Here is a 14,055-nt window from a genome sequence, read left to right on the forward strand (position 1 = left end):
CTGGAGAGAAGCCCCCACACAGCTGAATCCCTTTAAAAGGAAAGCCAATATCAAGGGATTCTGTTTAATTCTTTATTTTCCATACATTAAATTTACTCAGATAAAAACATTCTAAAAATGTACAATTTAACTTTTAACAAAGTATAATAAAACATAAAAATCCCAATACCAGAATACTTGACATTTACAATTCAAAATCAAATTAGCTGAATATTAAATATTTACAAAACTATTTAAAATATTTATAAAGTTACATGCAGAATTTGTAATACTAGAAGTGATCGAAGTAAAAGAAATGGCTCAAATGGAGCAGGAATTTCCTTCATTCCTAATGGAAAGTTATGTCCAAGAGAAGCTTTTAATCTGCACTTGAAAACACACAGGATTTGCTTTCTGCTTCAGTACCAACACAGTTCTTGTGTGGATCAGGAGAATTTCAGGGAACAAATGGGTAATTCCAAGGGTTTATTACAAGAGCTGTGGGGCCTCAACCAGCCAAAGGGATTCCTACTCTCACAAATGCTCCGTTACGTGGATTTTTGTCCAGATTTGCCCATATTCATCCCATTTACAGGTGTTCCAGACTAGCCCGAATCCAGCACCCCCAGGGTCCCTCTGGCACAGCTCTGCTCCCCTGCAGGATTTTGGGAAGAGCTTTGCTCTGCCCGGTGCCCCAGCCTGGCTCATCCCGGGATGTCTCTGGGATTTGGGGGCACGGACAAGGGCTGGTGCTGGACTCTTACTTTGGGAAGTCTGGTGCTTAATTTGCCAAGATTTAATGACCATGGTATGAAAAGGTTTCACAAAAAGCTGAGTGTGACAGAGCTGGTTTGAATAAAAACCAGTTCGGATAAACTTTAGTAAAGGTTCAAATGTAGTTTTCAATAAAGTCAGGTGGAACCCTCTGATCAGTATCTCAGTTCCCTCTCCTCCCTCTCTGCATTCCCTGTTAGGGTCTAGCCCAGAATATTTATTAATGCTTAATTTGCAGGGTGAGGAGGAGTTCACTGGAAATTCCATCCTATTTCCAGTCTTTCCATCATCAAATGGAAAATGCAGCTGGAACTGTCCCACCCGCTGCTCCCTCCCCTGGGAAAGGCTCCTCACTGATTCTCCTGCAAGGAGATCACTGGGGATTCCCTTCCCTCTTACACTGAAAAATCATTCCCATTCCACTGTGAAATCCATCTGGAGAACTAATTATTTTTATATTGGCAGGACAAAGATAGGACTAAATAACATTCTTTGAAATCTCCATCTTTCAATGTACAAAAATAGGGTTTAAGAACTGGTTTCTTCAGGCAGGGCAGCTGGAACTCTACTATTCCAACCCAAGCTGCCTTGCTTTTTAGGGGTAAAAAAGATGGATTTGTGCCTTTGAAGAAGAGATTAAGGATAATTTTATGGAATTAAGGTGCTCTGTTTTGGACTTACCAACTTTGGTTGTTCTGGGTACAGAGTGGAGGGTGTTCACTGGCAGGTCTGAAGCCCCAACTCACTGGGATTTGGGGAAGGCTCTGAGGTTGCTGCTGGCTCACCAGATTTTCCTCTCGGACACTCGTGTTGCCTCCAGGTCCTTCTGGATTGGATCTTACTCCAAACCCAGACCCAGCCGTTCCAAAGCGTCCCCCAAATGCAGCCACAAGCCACTTGGAGAAACATCAGCTGTAACTTGACACAAAGGAAAGGATCCCAAAGGAAAGGATTCCAAAGGAAAGGATCCCAAAGGAAGGAATGAAACAGCTGGAAACATCAGCCTGAACTCTACACACAGGGAAGGATCCTAAAGAAAGCTCTGGAGAAAGGAATGAAACAATTTTCTGGACAGACATTCAGTTTTACAGTCCTTTTGATATGATTTTTTCTGTGAGGAAGATCAGACACAGCTGTGCCCAGGCTTGGGCAGTAAAACAAAACATAACTGTTACAGAAACGACTTTTTTTTTTTTTTTTTTTTTTTGCTGCTGCTGTTTTTTTTTTTTTGCTGTTTTGAGAGGGTTTTGAACACTCACATGTGTGTTGAAATACAGTTTCTTTAAATACAATTTTAAAATACTGTTTAAAAAAAGTGAAAAAAATAATAACAACAATAATAATAATAATAACACTAAGTTTGGCTTTCAGCACATGTTCCAGGCCACTGGAGAGACCCTCAAAGCTGCAAATAGTAAACATGGAACTGCACGTTTTCCTTGGGCATGATGCAGTGGGACAGACTGTTCCTACCATTGTCTTGAGCTCATTAAGGCAAAGTAAATTGCATTGTCAGTTTTCATCCCTTTAGTGTTGTAGGTCTGAAGGTTGTTCATGGGAACACAGGGAATGTCCTCAAACTCGGGCAGAGCCAACAGGGAGCGGGAGCTGGGCTGGGGATACACAAATCAGGGGGTTCTTATTGCATAGCAATAAAAAGTATCTTTTGTTTGTTTGTTTGTTTGTTCTGCAAATTCAGGTTTTGGATCCCTCCCTGGGCCGGGTTTGGTACTCACATTCCTCCCAAGGCTCTCCTGATGCTCGTGATCCCACGAGGATGAGACTTGCCCTTGGAGAGACAGGGACACAGGGATGGCCCAAAATGTTCCTCTGCTATCAGCACAGCCCAGGAAGGGCTGGGCTCCCCCCTCACGCTGCCCCATCTCCTGGGGGCAGCTCCAAACCCTCCTGCTCCCAGAGGACTTCCCAAAACACTGCTGCACTACAAATCCTATGCATTCATCCTGGTGTAAGGAATACCTCCAAGTGTAAACAAGGCTTCAGACTTTAAAGGTGTCTCCTGAATTACAGGATGCAAATTTCTCTATGTCAGACACTTTTACAGAGGAGGACTCGCCCATTTAATGCTGTCAAATTCCTTGGTGGGGGAGAGCCATGAGGATTAGGATCTTCTTTCAACCAGACAGGACCAAAGTGTTTCAAATTAGCAGTTCGAGATGGGCTTGGCTTCCTCTCCAGTCCTAATTTAGATTTGTCACCCACAAATGATGGACTAAGTAGTTAACACCAAAGCTACTCATCTACAACCTACTGCAACAAAGGAGGCCGACAAGAAATCCTTCCAAGTCTTGATAATAATGAAGTTTTTACTACCTTTTACATGTTTGACTCCCACCATTCCTGAATCCTGGAGTAGGAGCCAAAGGGTATTTTATATAAAGTAAAGCAAAAGCTTATCAACTCTGCTACCAGAGTTCTTAGTTTGATTTTTTTTTTTTTTAGGATGGTTTAAAATTCATTTACAAAAGCAGAATAATAAGGTTTCTGTGAAAGAGACCTATATACAGTAACAGGACGTAAAGGTTTTGTGTATTACAAGAAAATATTCTTGAAGCCTTTATGACTCTGGAGTCTCTGGGACTTGGACCCTTGGAAACTAAGTTTATTCCAGTGCTGGGAAGCCAGCACTAGCTAGTAATAGGTGAGACAATGAAGCACGAGTTTGTTTCCAGAAGGAACCGAAACTGCCGTGTGTGTTCTTTTGGAAGGGAAAAGAGAGACTTTTTAGGATTTTTATTGTGGAATTAAGTCCCGTAAGCCTGCTGGTGCCAATTTGGAAAGGTTGGAACTTCTTTGCCTCTTGCACTGGTCTCAGAGTGACACTGTCTGCTAAAAGTGCAGAAAGCTTGAAGAGTTTTACATTCTTCTGTAGTGCAATCCTTAAAAATCCCAGAGATTAGTGCCTGATCACTTTTGAAAAAAAGTAGACATTTTACCTAGCCCAGGGGTGCCAAAGTCCTTCCGGCCACTCCTACCTTCCACCTCAGAACAGAGCTGCCCTGGAGTCAGGCCTTTCACCTTGGAAAAGTCCAATTGTGGCAACATTCTCCAGCCAAAAAAGTACAGGGGATGTTGTACTTCCAGCAGGAACTGCAGCTGGCCAGCTCCACCATCCATCCGTCCATCCATCGCTCCGAGGACACGGGGTCAGGAGTTCCAACAACAGAGCTTGAATTTGGCAATCAAAACTGGGTTGGCTGCACCCCTAAGCTAGATTTTCTACCTAGTCTAATAAAGTAAAGCACCTTTGGATTAAAAAATACATTAAGCTTAACAGCAACTGGACGTCTCAGTTTTGCAGTTCGATCTCCGTCGCTCTCCATGGCTTTACAGCATCGTGGTGCCAGCTGGGCAAACCTCAGTCTGTGGAGTCCAGGCTTTCGGAGGGAGGGGCGTACTTCAGCCTGAACGTACCTGGCACAGGGACAGGGACACAGGGTCACACGTCAGTCACCTCCCACAGCTCCCCAAACCAACCTGCTGCTGCTTCCCCCCATGGAACGCACCACCGGAGCTTGGGTGCTGTTTTAGGGCTGGCACAACTTTGTTGCATGGAATCACAGAATCTCACGATGGTTTGGGTGGGAAAAGGATCTTAAAGCTCATCCAATTCCAGCCCTGACACTTTCCACTATCCCAGGGTGCTCCAAGCCCCAGTGTCCAACCTGGCCTTGGACACTTCCAGGGATGCCACTTCCAGGGCAGCCACAGCTTCTCTGGGCACGCTGCGCCAGGGCCTGCCCATCCTCACAGGGAAGAGTTTCCTCCCAATATCCCATCTCACCCTGGCCTCCTTCAGCTTACAGCCATTTCCTCTTGTCCTCTCAGTCCAGGCCCTTGTGAAAAATTTGGCAGACTTTAAATGGGAATTTAATTAATGAACTTAAATCCAATTTAAAAAGACATCAGAGTCTGCTGCATTCCCAAAGTTCTCCCAACTCAGGACTGACAAGGCAGCAGCTCTGCTTCCCCCTGGCCACTACCAAAACATTCACCAACAGAATTCCACTCAGTATTTACCTTTTTCCTGCTGTAAATTGCTGGCCAACACCTCACACTTGTTAATTTATGTGTTCAAACTGTTGAGACCACACAAAAAATGAATCCAGGTAAAGGCTACAGACAAGGCATGATGTGAAATGGAATCTCAGTGCTCTTCACTCAGAGTTTGTATTTAATTTTTTAACCCACACCACTCTCAGATTACCTCAAGATAAGACAATCAAAATAAAAAAAGAAAACTGGGACTAAAAAGTGCTCTTGGTAAAGCAATATTTCTTTTTTACTGTTTCCTGCCTGGAATTAAGAATTCTCCTGGAGAAGCCTGTGCTCTACATGTGTAAGCAACATGTCCTATAAAATAACTACAGCAGCAAACAGGACCTTCAGGAGGGTTTGAACAGCAATTCTTCATTTAGGTCATTGTGTTGGGCAGGAAAGGAAGAGGAACAGAGATTTCAGTTTCTGAAATTCCAGGGGAACTTGCAGTAATGACTGAAGCTGACCTGGCTGACAATGCAGAAGCAGCAACAGCAACCTGTCCACAGCTGCTCCTTCCCTTCCCCGATGTTTCTTCCCTGCCTAAAATCAGTGCCAACCCCACAGAGCACACCTGAGGGCCTTGTTTGAATCCTCCTCATGGGACTGCCTAAAATTTGCCAATGGCTCAGACCATCAACTTGCAATAACAAAATATTTTTACAAGCCAGAGATTCCAAGATGCGATCAGAGCCCAGATGGCATCAAGGCCAGGTTCTGTGTGGATTAGACCTTACTCCAAACCCAGACCCAACCGCTCCAAAGCATCACCCAAATGCAGCCACGAGCCACTTGAAGAAACATCACCTGTAACTTGACACAAAGGAAAGGATCCCAAAGGAAGGAACGAAACAGCTGGAAACATCAGCCTGAACTCTACACATGGAACAGGACTCCGTGTGTCCCCCCAGCCCTTACCTTGCCGATTGAAATCCATGGGTGGCTGTTTGCAGTCCTGAGCTCTGTGCCCGCTGGCCCCGCAGTTGTAACAGGAGAGGTTCCCGTTCTTTTTGTGGCTTGACCCGTTGCCGTTGCCCATCATCCCCTGTGCCTGGTACACCCCGGCCGTGCCCGCCATAAAGTTCTGCATGGGGGGCACGGCGAAGGTGGACTGCCCGGCCATGACGGAGTCGGGGGCCAGGCCGCTGTTGTAGGCCGTGTGCACCACGGGGAACGTGGTGCTGCTGTTGTACTGCTGCGTGTTGATGTAGCCGTTGCTACACAGGGGGTTGAAGGGCAGGAAAGGGAAAGTAAACATGGAAGGTCCTGAAAAGGGGTGCTGGAAATAGTTGGCGTAGCTGACGGTCATGCCGCTGGAGCCGCAGTTGCCGCTGCAGCCGCAGGAGCTGCACACCATGCAGCCGGGGGGCTGCGGCGGCGGCTGCTGGTGGTGGTGGTGGTGGTGGTTCTGGTTGGGCACGGGGACGCTCCCGGCCGAGCCGCCGCCGTTGTTGCTGCTACTGCTGCTGCTGCTGCTGCTGTAGAAGTTGTTGTCGGCGCCGGAGGAGAGCGTGGGGCTGGAGCTGGGCGCGGGGCAGCTGGGCAGGTTGGCCATGGTGGTGAAGGACGGGGACGGGTGGCTGCTGGAGGAGGCCGCGTTGCTGTTGGCGCAGAAGCTGCCCTGCATGGGCGCCACGGGCACGCTGCTCATGGCAGAAAAGGCAACTTTGGTGTTGGCTGTGTACAGAGCAGTCCGGGGGTTGATTATTGCAGGGGACACCGTTATTTGCATATTGCTGGAGCAGGAAGTCTGTCCGGCCATGGCGGAGTCGGTGGGAAGAGACGACGACACCAGGAGTTTGATGGGCGGACGAGCCACGTGGAAGACTGTGCTGGACGTCACCGTGGCAGCAGTGCTTGTCTCCACGATGAGTCCTGGCTGCTGGGCTGGTTTGATCACTCTGTCCAGAGTGGAAGCGTGGACGACTTTGGTCCGAGGCCCAAAGTTCATGGTGGACGTGGGGGAGCCGCTCTCGGCTCCCCCCGACAGCACCTGCAAGGGCTGGTGCGGAGAGGACGTGGACATGACGTCCACCACGGCGTTCCCGAAGCCCTTTTCCATCTTTATGCTGCCCCTCGAGCCGGGAGAGGCTTTATTCCTTTCTTCCAAGGACAAGAGGGAGTGCACAGAGGACGAGAGCAGCTTCATGTCGGCGGAGCCGCGCTCCGGTTTGTGCACGGAGCCGAGCATGCGGATGGGAGCCATGTGCGACGGGCTGGGGGACAGCATCTGCATGGGCAGCGCGTGGTGCCCGGCGGGGCCCGCGCCGGCCTCGTTCTGCACGGGCAGCACCTGCGCCGTGGGCCTGGCAGAGCTCGAGGGGAAATGGTTCAGCAGCATCACCGGCTTCTCCTTGTCCGAGGCGTCCAGGTGGAGCTCCAGGCCTGGGGAGAGAGGAGCTGTGAGGACAGCCCTGGGCACGGCACGGGGCACGGCCGGGGGGCTCTGCTTACGTCTCTCGTTCTCCTCGGCGCTGTCCGAGCTCTCCTCGCGCGTCTGGATCCCCATGGGGCTGGAGCTGGAGCTGGAGTACTCGGAGGAGCTGCCCTCCCGGGGCAGGGGGTGGGCTGGCTGATCCACGTCCACTCGCAGCTCTGCAGGGACAGGGCACACGGAGGTGATGCTGACAGCATCAGCAGAACACGGCCACGCTCAGTGTTTACAAGGATACATCCAAGGTGGAACAGAGCAGCTGCCCGTTCCCACCACAGCCATGGAAAAAAATCACCTTTTATTGCCCCAAGAATCACCAAAATCAGATTTTTTGCTTGCTCCCTGTTAAGCCAATGGCCTTTGGAAGATAAAGCTCGGGAAAGAAGCAGCACAGGCAGGAGCTGACCCTCGTGCAGGCACGGCTGAGCACAGCAGTGTCCCCTGCTCCCCTTACCTGCAGCGTGGTTGCCCCGGATACTCTGGATAGGCCCCACGTGGGAAGTGGGGGGAACCCTGGCCACCCCACTGCTGGTCACTGAGGAAGGTGTGGAGGGGTTTAGGCACCGTTTCTCTGATTTCTCCCTACAGGGTGATGGAGAGAAGCATGAAGAGACAGAAGCTGGCTAAAACACAACCGCAAATAAATCCATTTCTGAATGAACCCAAAGCAGACAAAGCCCATTGAACAACCCACTGCTGCTGTGCCCATTTCAAATGGAAATACTTGGAAATCACATCAGTGCTGACCAGAACTGCCAGCAGTTAGGGCTGGACAATTTGCCATCTGATTAGAACACTATGCTCTTATTTGTCCAGGGTAAAACACCACCAAACCCTGACTAAACTTACAATTCTATCACATATTATGTCAGCACGTTCCAAACCCAAAGAGAAAACAAACACAGCCCCAAGTTTTCCTTTTCCAAACAAACTCTGGAAAAACTAAGATTGCTGATAAATGCTGCCAAAGAAGCTCTGATAAATGGGCACAGATTTGGATTTCTAATTGCTTTTTAACGAACAGCAGTAGCTGCAGAATAAACACTTTCCTGTAAGTGGAGATGCAAAAACCAGGACAATCTGTTGCATCAGTGTCCCCAAAGGGCTGCCACAGCTCTCTGGGGTCACTGTGGGACACTGAGGCAGCTCCATCCACGTGGATTGGAGCCAGAAAATTATTGTCACTTCCTAGGAAGAAAAGGCCTGACTTTGGGAGTGCATCCCCTGGGCTTGCAAACCCAACAGCTGCCATCAATGTCAAGAGGATGGGAAGCCCAAAATCTTTGCAATAAATGTGACAGAAGTTTTTAAAAAAACCTAATGTACAATATGTATATTTTGTAGATTTAAAAATTTGGTATCCTTATCACAGCCCTGAACAGGCAGCAGTAAACCAGAAAGTGCTAAATATTGTTTAGTAATGGAGATAATTATCATTCATATCTTCAGGTAGGAATCATGGTAGTTTTGTGGCCTGGGAAGCAAAATTTGCATTTTTCAACCTTACAAACAGTTCCCCCAGGCCTCACTTACTTCTCCAGCTCCAGCTGGGTCTTGAGCTTCTTCTTTGCTCCCATGGTGAGGGACTCAAACTTATTCAGATCTTCTTCAGTAAGACTCAGAAACTTGGAAAGAAAAAATGTGCATAGTTTTATAACCTGGAATATTCTTATTCCCATTTTCAGTGAAGAGCAATTCCAAAAGCCAACTTTAAAACCAGTTTTAAATTCAAAGAAACTCTGTACTCCAGTTTTCAATTATAGTGTAAAATGAAAATGTGGGGGACAGGCATGAAGGAAAGAACACCTGCAGATTTAATTTAATTAGGTGTGTGCTTGTATTAACCAGTCACAATAAAGATGAAATAACTCGTGTACCTATTACAATAGAATTAAATTAAAATAGAACTTGGTGCTATCAGTGAATTTAAGGATCTTAAAAAGTCACTCCAGTTTTCCCAGTGTTTCATGTACCACAGAAGTGCAGTGAAAATATACTCCAATAGTAAATTTAATAATAAAACATAGAGATAGATACAGACATTTATATTATAATGTAATTAAAGTGAAAGCCAGTGAAGTATGCATAATAATATTTGCTTTTTAAAAATACACTGGAATATAGAGTTTTACTACTTTATTAAAGAAAAAAAAACCCAGTATATTTTCTGTCTTATAATGAAGAAAATTAAATCAGAAGCCTTTGGTAAGAGATTGAAATTAAATCCATAAAATATTCCACAAGCAGCACAAAGCTCAGCCCAAGCCCTCCTTCCACTGGAGGGCGTTCCAGGCCAAAAGACAGAGGACAAGGAATCTCCCAGTGGAGCTGGGAAAAGGCTCCAAAACCTTGTTTAGATCAAATCCAGCACAAACAGGTGTTATCTGGGACTCTTACATTGCAAAGTCATAAGAGATGATTTTGCCACAGGAATTTCTGCAAGAAACAAACCTCACTCACTCGTGTTCATATTCATTCCATGAGTCTCTGGAAATCTATTTCTTAAAATGAGGATAAACAAATATTTTGGAAGAAAAATCAACCAAGAAGCCGAACTCAAGAGAAATCAATGTATTTAGGTATCTCCTGCATACAAAGGGATGTCCAGGGAGCCAAGAAGAGCTCCTAAGGCAGCATCCAAGCTGGATCTCCAAGCATTCCATGAGGAAGCCTGGGAGAAGCAGCAGCTGTTGGCCAGCCTCGGACACAACACAGAGTGAGAACAGCAAGAAGGTTTTCATCAATTCATTACTGCTTTCAGAAAGTGAAAACCTCCCCAGCACGTGCCAGAAACTTGTGTGATCCTCAGTGCAGATGTTCCCAGCCTGGAGAACGTGGGGATAATTTAAAATCTGGCTGCTTCCCTCCATTTCCTGCCTTACCTTTTCCATGGTGAGCTGTTTGAAGACGGGGTAATACTTGTGCAAGCGCAGCTTCCTGAGCCAGTCCAGGATCCCGTTTTGCTCCTGTGTCTGAGGGGTCTGAGGGCTGGAAGACATCAGCATGGCTGGGGAGGAGTTTTCCAGCTGGGAGCGGTAGCCCAGCGAGGAGCCGGCGCCTCCGGAGTGTGAGCAGTGGGGCAGAGACACGGGAGCAGCAGCCGAGTGCTGCACGTGGTTCTGGGAAGACTGAATTCCAGCCACCCCACATATAGGTCTGGAAAATAGGAATAAGGTTGGGTTTAGTTGGAAAAGCTGTGCCACCCAGAGCTCAGCTCTGCAGAAATCTGGAGGAAATCACCCCGTCGGAGCCATGGTATGGATTTGTACCTGTCCTGCTCCACAGCTCAGTGAAACAGGGCAGTTCTGGCAAAGGGTGAAGCTGATCTTCACCTTAAACAGAGTTTTCCTTCAGTAATTTCCTTCAATATTCACAGATATGAAAAATTCTGCTGCCTCTCTGTGATTTAAAAAAGTTTTCGACAGAACGGCCTTTGCATTATTAAAAAGAAGTAAAGATGCCCAGATATAATCCCATGGAAATTTTTAATCTTTCCATATGGAAATGGCAAAAGAAGCCACAATACTGGCTCCTTGAAGGGGGTCTGGGTTTTGTTGGAGGACATGAAAATTGCCTCTTAAGAGAATGTCAACAAGATAAACATTTCACCTTCCAGATGTTCCCAGCGTAGTTCCTACTTTATACAGGGAGGGGTTGCCAGGATCTGAAAACAAGGAACAGAGTCACAAATGGCATCAATTTATGAAATGCAGTACAAAAAAATATACTTTAAACTTTATTTCAACTCACTTGAGCTCTGAAGTTGCTGTGAGGGAGATGAAGTGCTGAAGAACTTCCTGACGTGGTCGTTTTTCACCACATGGGAAGGGAACGGGGCCAGGTACCTGCAGCAAACAAAGCCTCTGCTCTGTTAGAGCCTCCCAAATCCATCAGGATTGCACTCTGGACAGCACACTTGGAAATCAGATTGGAAATTTAAAAGCTGAAACACACCATACAATTCTGTATTCTAAGAATTTATGGATATTCTTATTCTTAATACCAAACCCTGTTATCCCTGGGTTGTTTTCACTCTGGTGAGTGTTTCAGCAAAAATGCCTCATTCGGGAACCCTGAACACTTCTAAGGCTGAAAATGTTCAAATGTAAACTTAAAAATTGCTTTTCAAATGCAGGAACCTGAGGAATATAAACTAGAGATGGATCTATTACTGAATTTCCCCCTTTTGAAGATAAACAGCAGATGCAGAGTCTGGCAGTTTGGGGAGAAACTTCTGTCACGTTTTCCCTGTGTCTCTTTGAAGGGAGAAGAGCCCTTTTAGCAGCACCCAGTGCCCCCAGGGAGCTGTGGGAGGCTGCAGAGGGACTGGGACAAGGGACGCAGGGACAGGACAAGGAGGGACAGCTTTGAGCTGGAAGAGGATGGATTTAGATTGAATATTTGGGAGAAATCCCTCCCTGGGAGGGTGGGCAGGCCCTGGCAGAGATTCCCAGAGCAGCTGTGGCTGCCCCTGGATCCCTGGCAGTGCCAAGGCCAGGCTGGACAGGGCTTGGAGCACCCTAGGACAGTGGAAGGTGTCCCTGCCACGGTTTTGAGGTCCCTTCAACCCAAGCCACTCTGAGATTCCACAAAAAAAAATCCCAATCTCCCAAAACTTTGCACCTCCACACACCCAGAGGTGTTTCCCAGCTGGAAACCCCGGAGTTCAGTGCTGAATTTCCCAGCTGAGCAGCACCTCGGAGCAGCTTCCTCCCTGCTCCAGAGCTGCAGCTGAGCTCTGGCAGTGCAGTTGCTGCTCCATTAACCCAGATTTGGAGAGGCTGTTGTTCCCAAGCAGCAGGCACACGCATTCCCTGCAGCTCCCAAATCCTCCTTGGAGCACAGCGAGGCACTGGGAATGCTGCCTGCCACGGAAAACAATCCAGGCATGCACCTGCTGGCTGCTGCCTATGGAAAACCAAGATCAACATGGCTTAGGGGGAAAAAGTGGGAAGGAGAATAGAGTCATAGCACTCTAATATAATTAATTAATTTTATAATTAATTATAAATATATTATTATTTTAAATAATAGTTATATATTCTAATAATATATAATCATATAGTATAATAATATACTTAAAATAATCTAAAATATACATTACTATATAATATAAATAGTATATATTATATATTATTATATATAATATATACTATATATTATATTTATCATTATAATATATATATAGCATAATATATTATATACTATATATTATATTATTAGAATATATATCTATTATAATATAATATAGATTATTAAAATAACCTTTATTAATAAAGATTATTATATCTTTATTAATAAAGATTATTAGAAATAATCTTTATTTTAGTTATAGAACTCTAATAAAGTAAATTTATATTTTAAAGTGTCGTTTAATTTTATAACAATAACATATTAGGTTCAGAATAATATTAATATTACAATAATCTCGTTTTGTGTAGATAAAGAGAGTAGCAGCTGAAAGGAATTTAAGTCACTCCAATTTTCCTAGGAAAACCACATTTAGAAAGAGAAAACCAATGTGATCTGCCACAGATTATGATATTTAAAATACTGGTTTATATTAAATAATGGCCAGATAATTTGTGATAATTTGAGGAGGTACAAGCTAAGGCCTCAAAAATTTCTTGGCTGTTAAAGGCTTCAAAAAATGTAACAATTTAATGATATCTAAATACATACCTAACTTTTTAAAACCTGACTAAAATAAACATCATGGCAACCTAAAATGACTGAGAAAATAAAAATTCTGTGAAAGGGGCAAAAAAATCTCCACAACCCATTCCTCAATACAGATGGGTGAATATTCAGGCTTCTATTTTTTTCTGAGTTTTAAGTGCTTGTTTTAAGCAATTCTGGTTATTTTTGAGTCCAAAACAAACTTTTGCAAAGCCAGTCATCCTCTATTTGTTCTTCACAAGGAATGAGGAAATATCAGTTCTCCAGAAAGCTTAATACAGAATATTATTACCATCTGTATTTCTGAAGAAAGAATTCCTGAACAATTGTTATGCACTGAAATTAATGGACCATCCAGGAAAAAGCTTAGGATCAGGCTCTAATTTCTTCAAAGTAATTTAGAATATGGAGATAATACTTCTATTTCCTGTTTTTTTAAATTTTTCTCAGTGAAAGAAGCCCAGTGTCAAGATAAAAACCCCACAAAATCCCAGCATACCTCAGGTCTGATTCCAGGTCCATGTGGTTCCGTTCCAGGTAAAATGAATCTGGACCAGCTAAGCAGGGAATGAATTTCTCCAAGTTTTCTTCTGGATACAGCTGAGACAGCTAAAGGGGGAGGATATGACAAATTACAAGTGAAAAGACTTGTTATTTCTATGAGATTCAAGCCACTGCCTGCTATAAATCAAATATTTTATAAAATTCAATCTGAATTACCTTGGCACATTTTGAGAAGTATCATTGAACAAAATTAGAAAGAGGGACAAAACATTTTTTTCCTTTTCAAAGTGTTTTTCTTATTGTCTTTACCTTTGAAATGAATTCAGTCACTTCCGCAGAAGATTTAGTTACCAACGTCACCGAAGAATCAGACCACAGGACCTTGGGGAGGAGCAAGAAGGATTTGCTTTAGTAATTAATTTAATTTGGTTCCTCAAAATTCAGTAATTGGTGTCAACTGTCCCTCACGGATGTTGTGATGAGTGACATCAAGAAGGAAACAATTTTTTTTGTGCACAAGGATAAAATTGCTGCCCAATTCTTGCTGTTTGTACATTTATGATCTCCTCTGGATGCTTGGAAAAGCCCCTCAGAGTTTACACAGCCCTTACACACTGCAGACATCC

At 44.9% G+C, this 14,055-nt stretch overlaps 1 protein-coding gene across 2 annotated transcripts in view; it reads right to left on the reverse strand.

Moving 5' to 3' along the window:
* Nucleotides 1-58: 58 nt before the first annotated feature.
* ZCCHC14 (zinc finger CCHC-type containing 14) overlaps nt 59-14,055 on the reverse strand; it is a 50,453-nt gene continuing 36,456 nt past the window's right edge. The window contains exons 4-14 of one of the 2 annotated variants that reach the window (XR_002466083.3): nt 13,739-13,810; nt 13,425-13,534; nt 10,997-11,091; nt 10,856-10,910; nt 10,129-10,402; nt 8,780-8,871; nt 7,701-7,828; nt 7,267-7,407; nt 5,731-7,197; nt 3,998-4,188; nt 59-3,710 (exon numbers count right to left, since the gene is read on the reverse strand). Coding sequence is in view for 1 of the 2 variants with exons in the window: in XM_021537945.3 (XP_021393620.2) it covers nt 4,133-4,188; nt 5,731-7,197; nt 7,267-7,407; nt 7,701-7,828; nt 8,780-8,871; nt 10,129-10,402; nt 10,856-10,910; nt 10,997-11,091; nt 13,425-13,534; nt 13,739-13,810 (2,490 nt within the window). In the remaining variant the exon portion in view is untranslated. Of the gene's footprint in view, nt 4,189-5,730; nt 7,198-7,266; nt 7,408-7,700; nt 7,829-8,779; nt 8,872-10,128; nt 10,403-10,855; nt 10,911-10,996; nt 11,092-13,424; nt 13,535-13,738; nt 13,811-14,055 lie in introns of both variants that reach the window. The other variant, XM_021537945.3, reaches the window with a different exon arrangement.

The sequence above is a fragment of the Lonchura striata genome, chromosome 13 (genome assembly GCF_046129695.1).
Source record: "Lonchura striata isolate bLonStr1 chromosome 13, bLonStr1.mat, whole genome shotgun sequence".
NCBI lineage: Eukaryota > Metazoa > Chordata > Aves > Passeriformes > Estrildidae > Lonchura > Lonchura striata.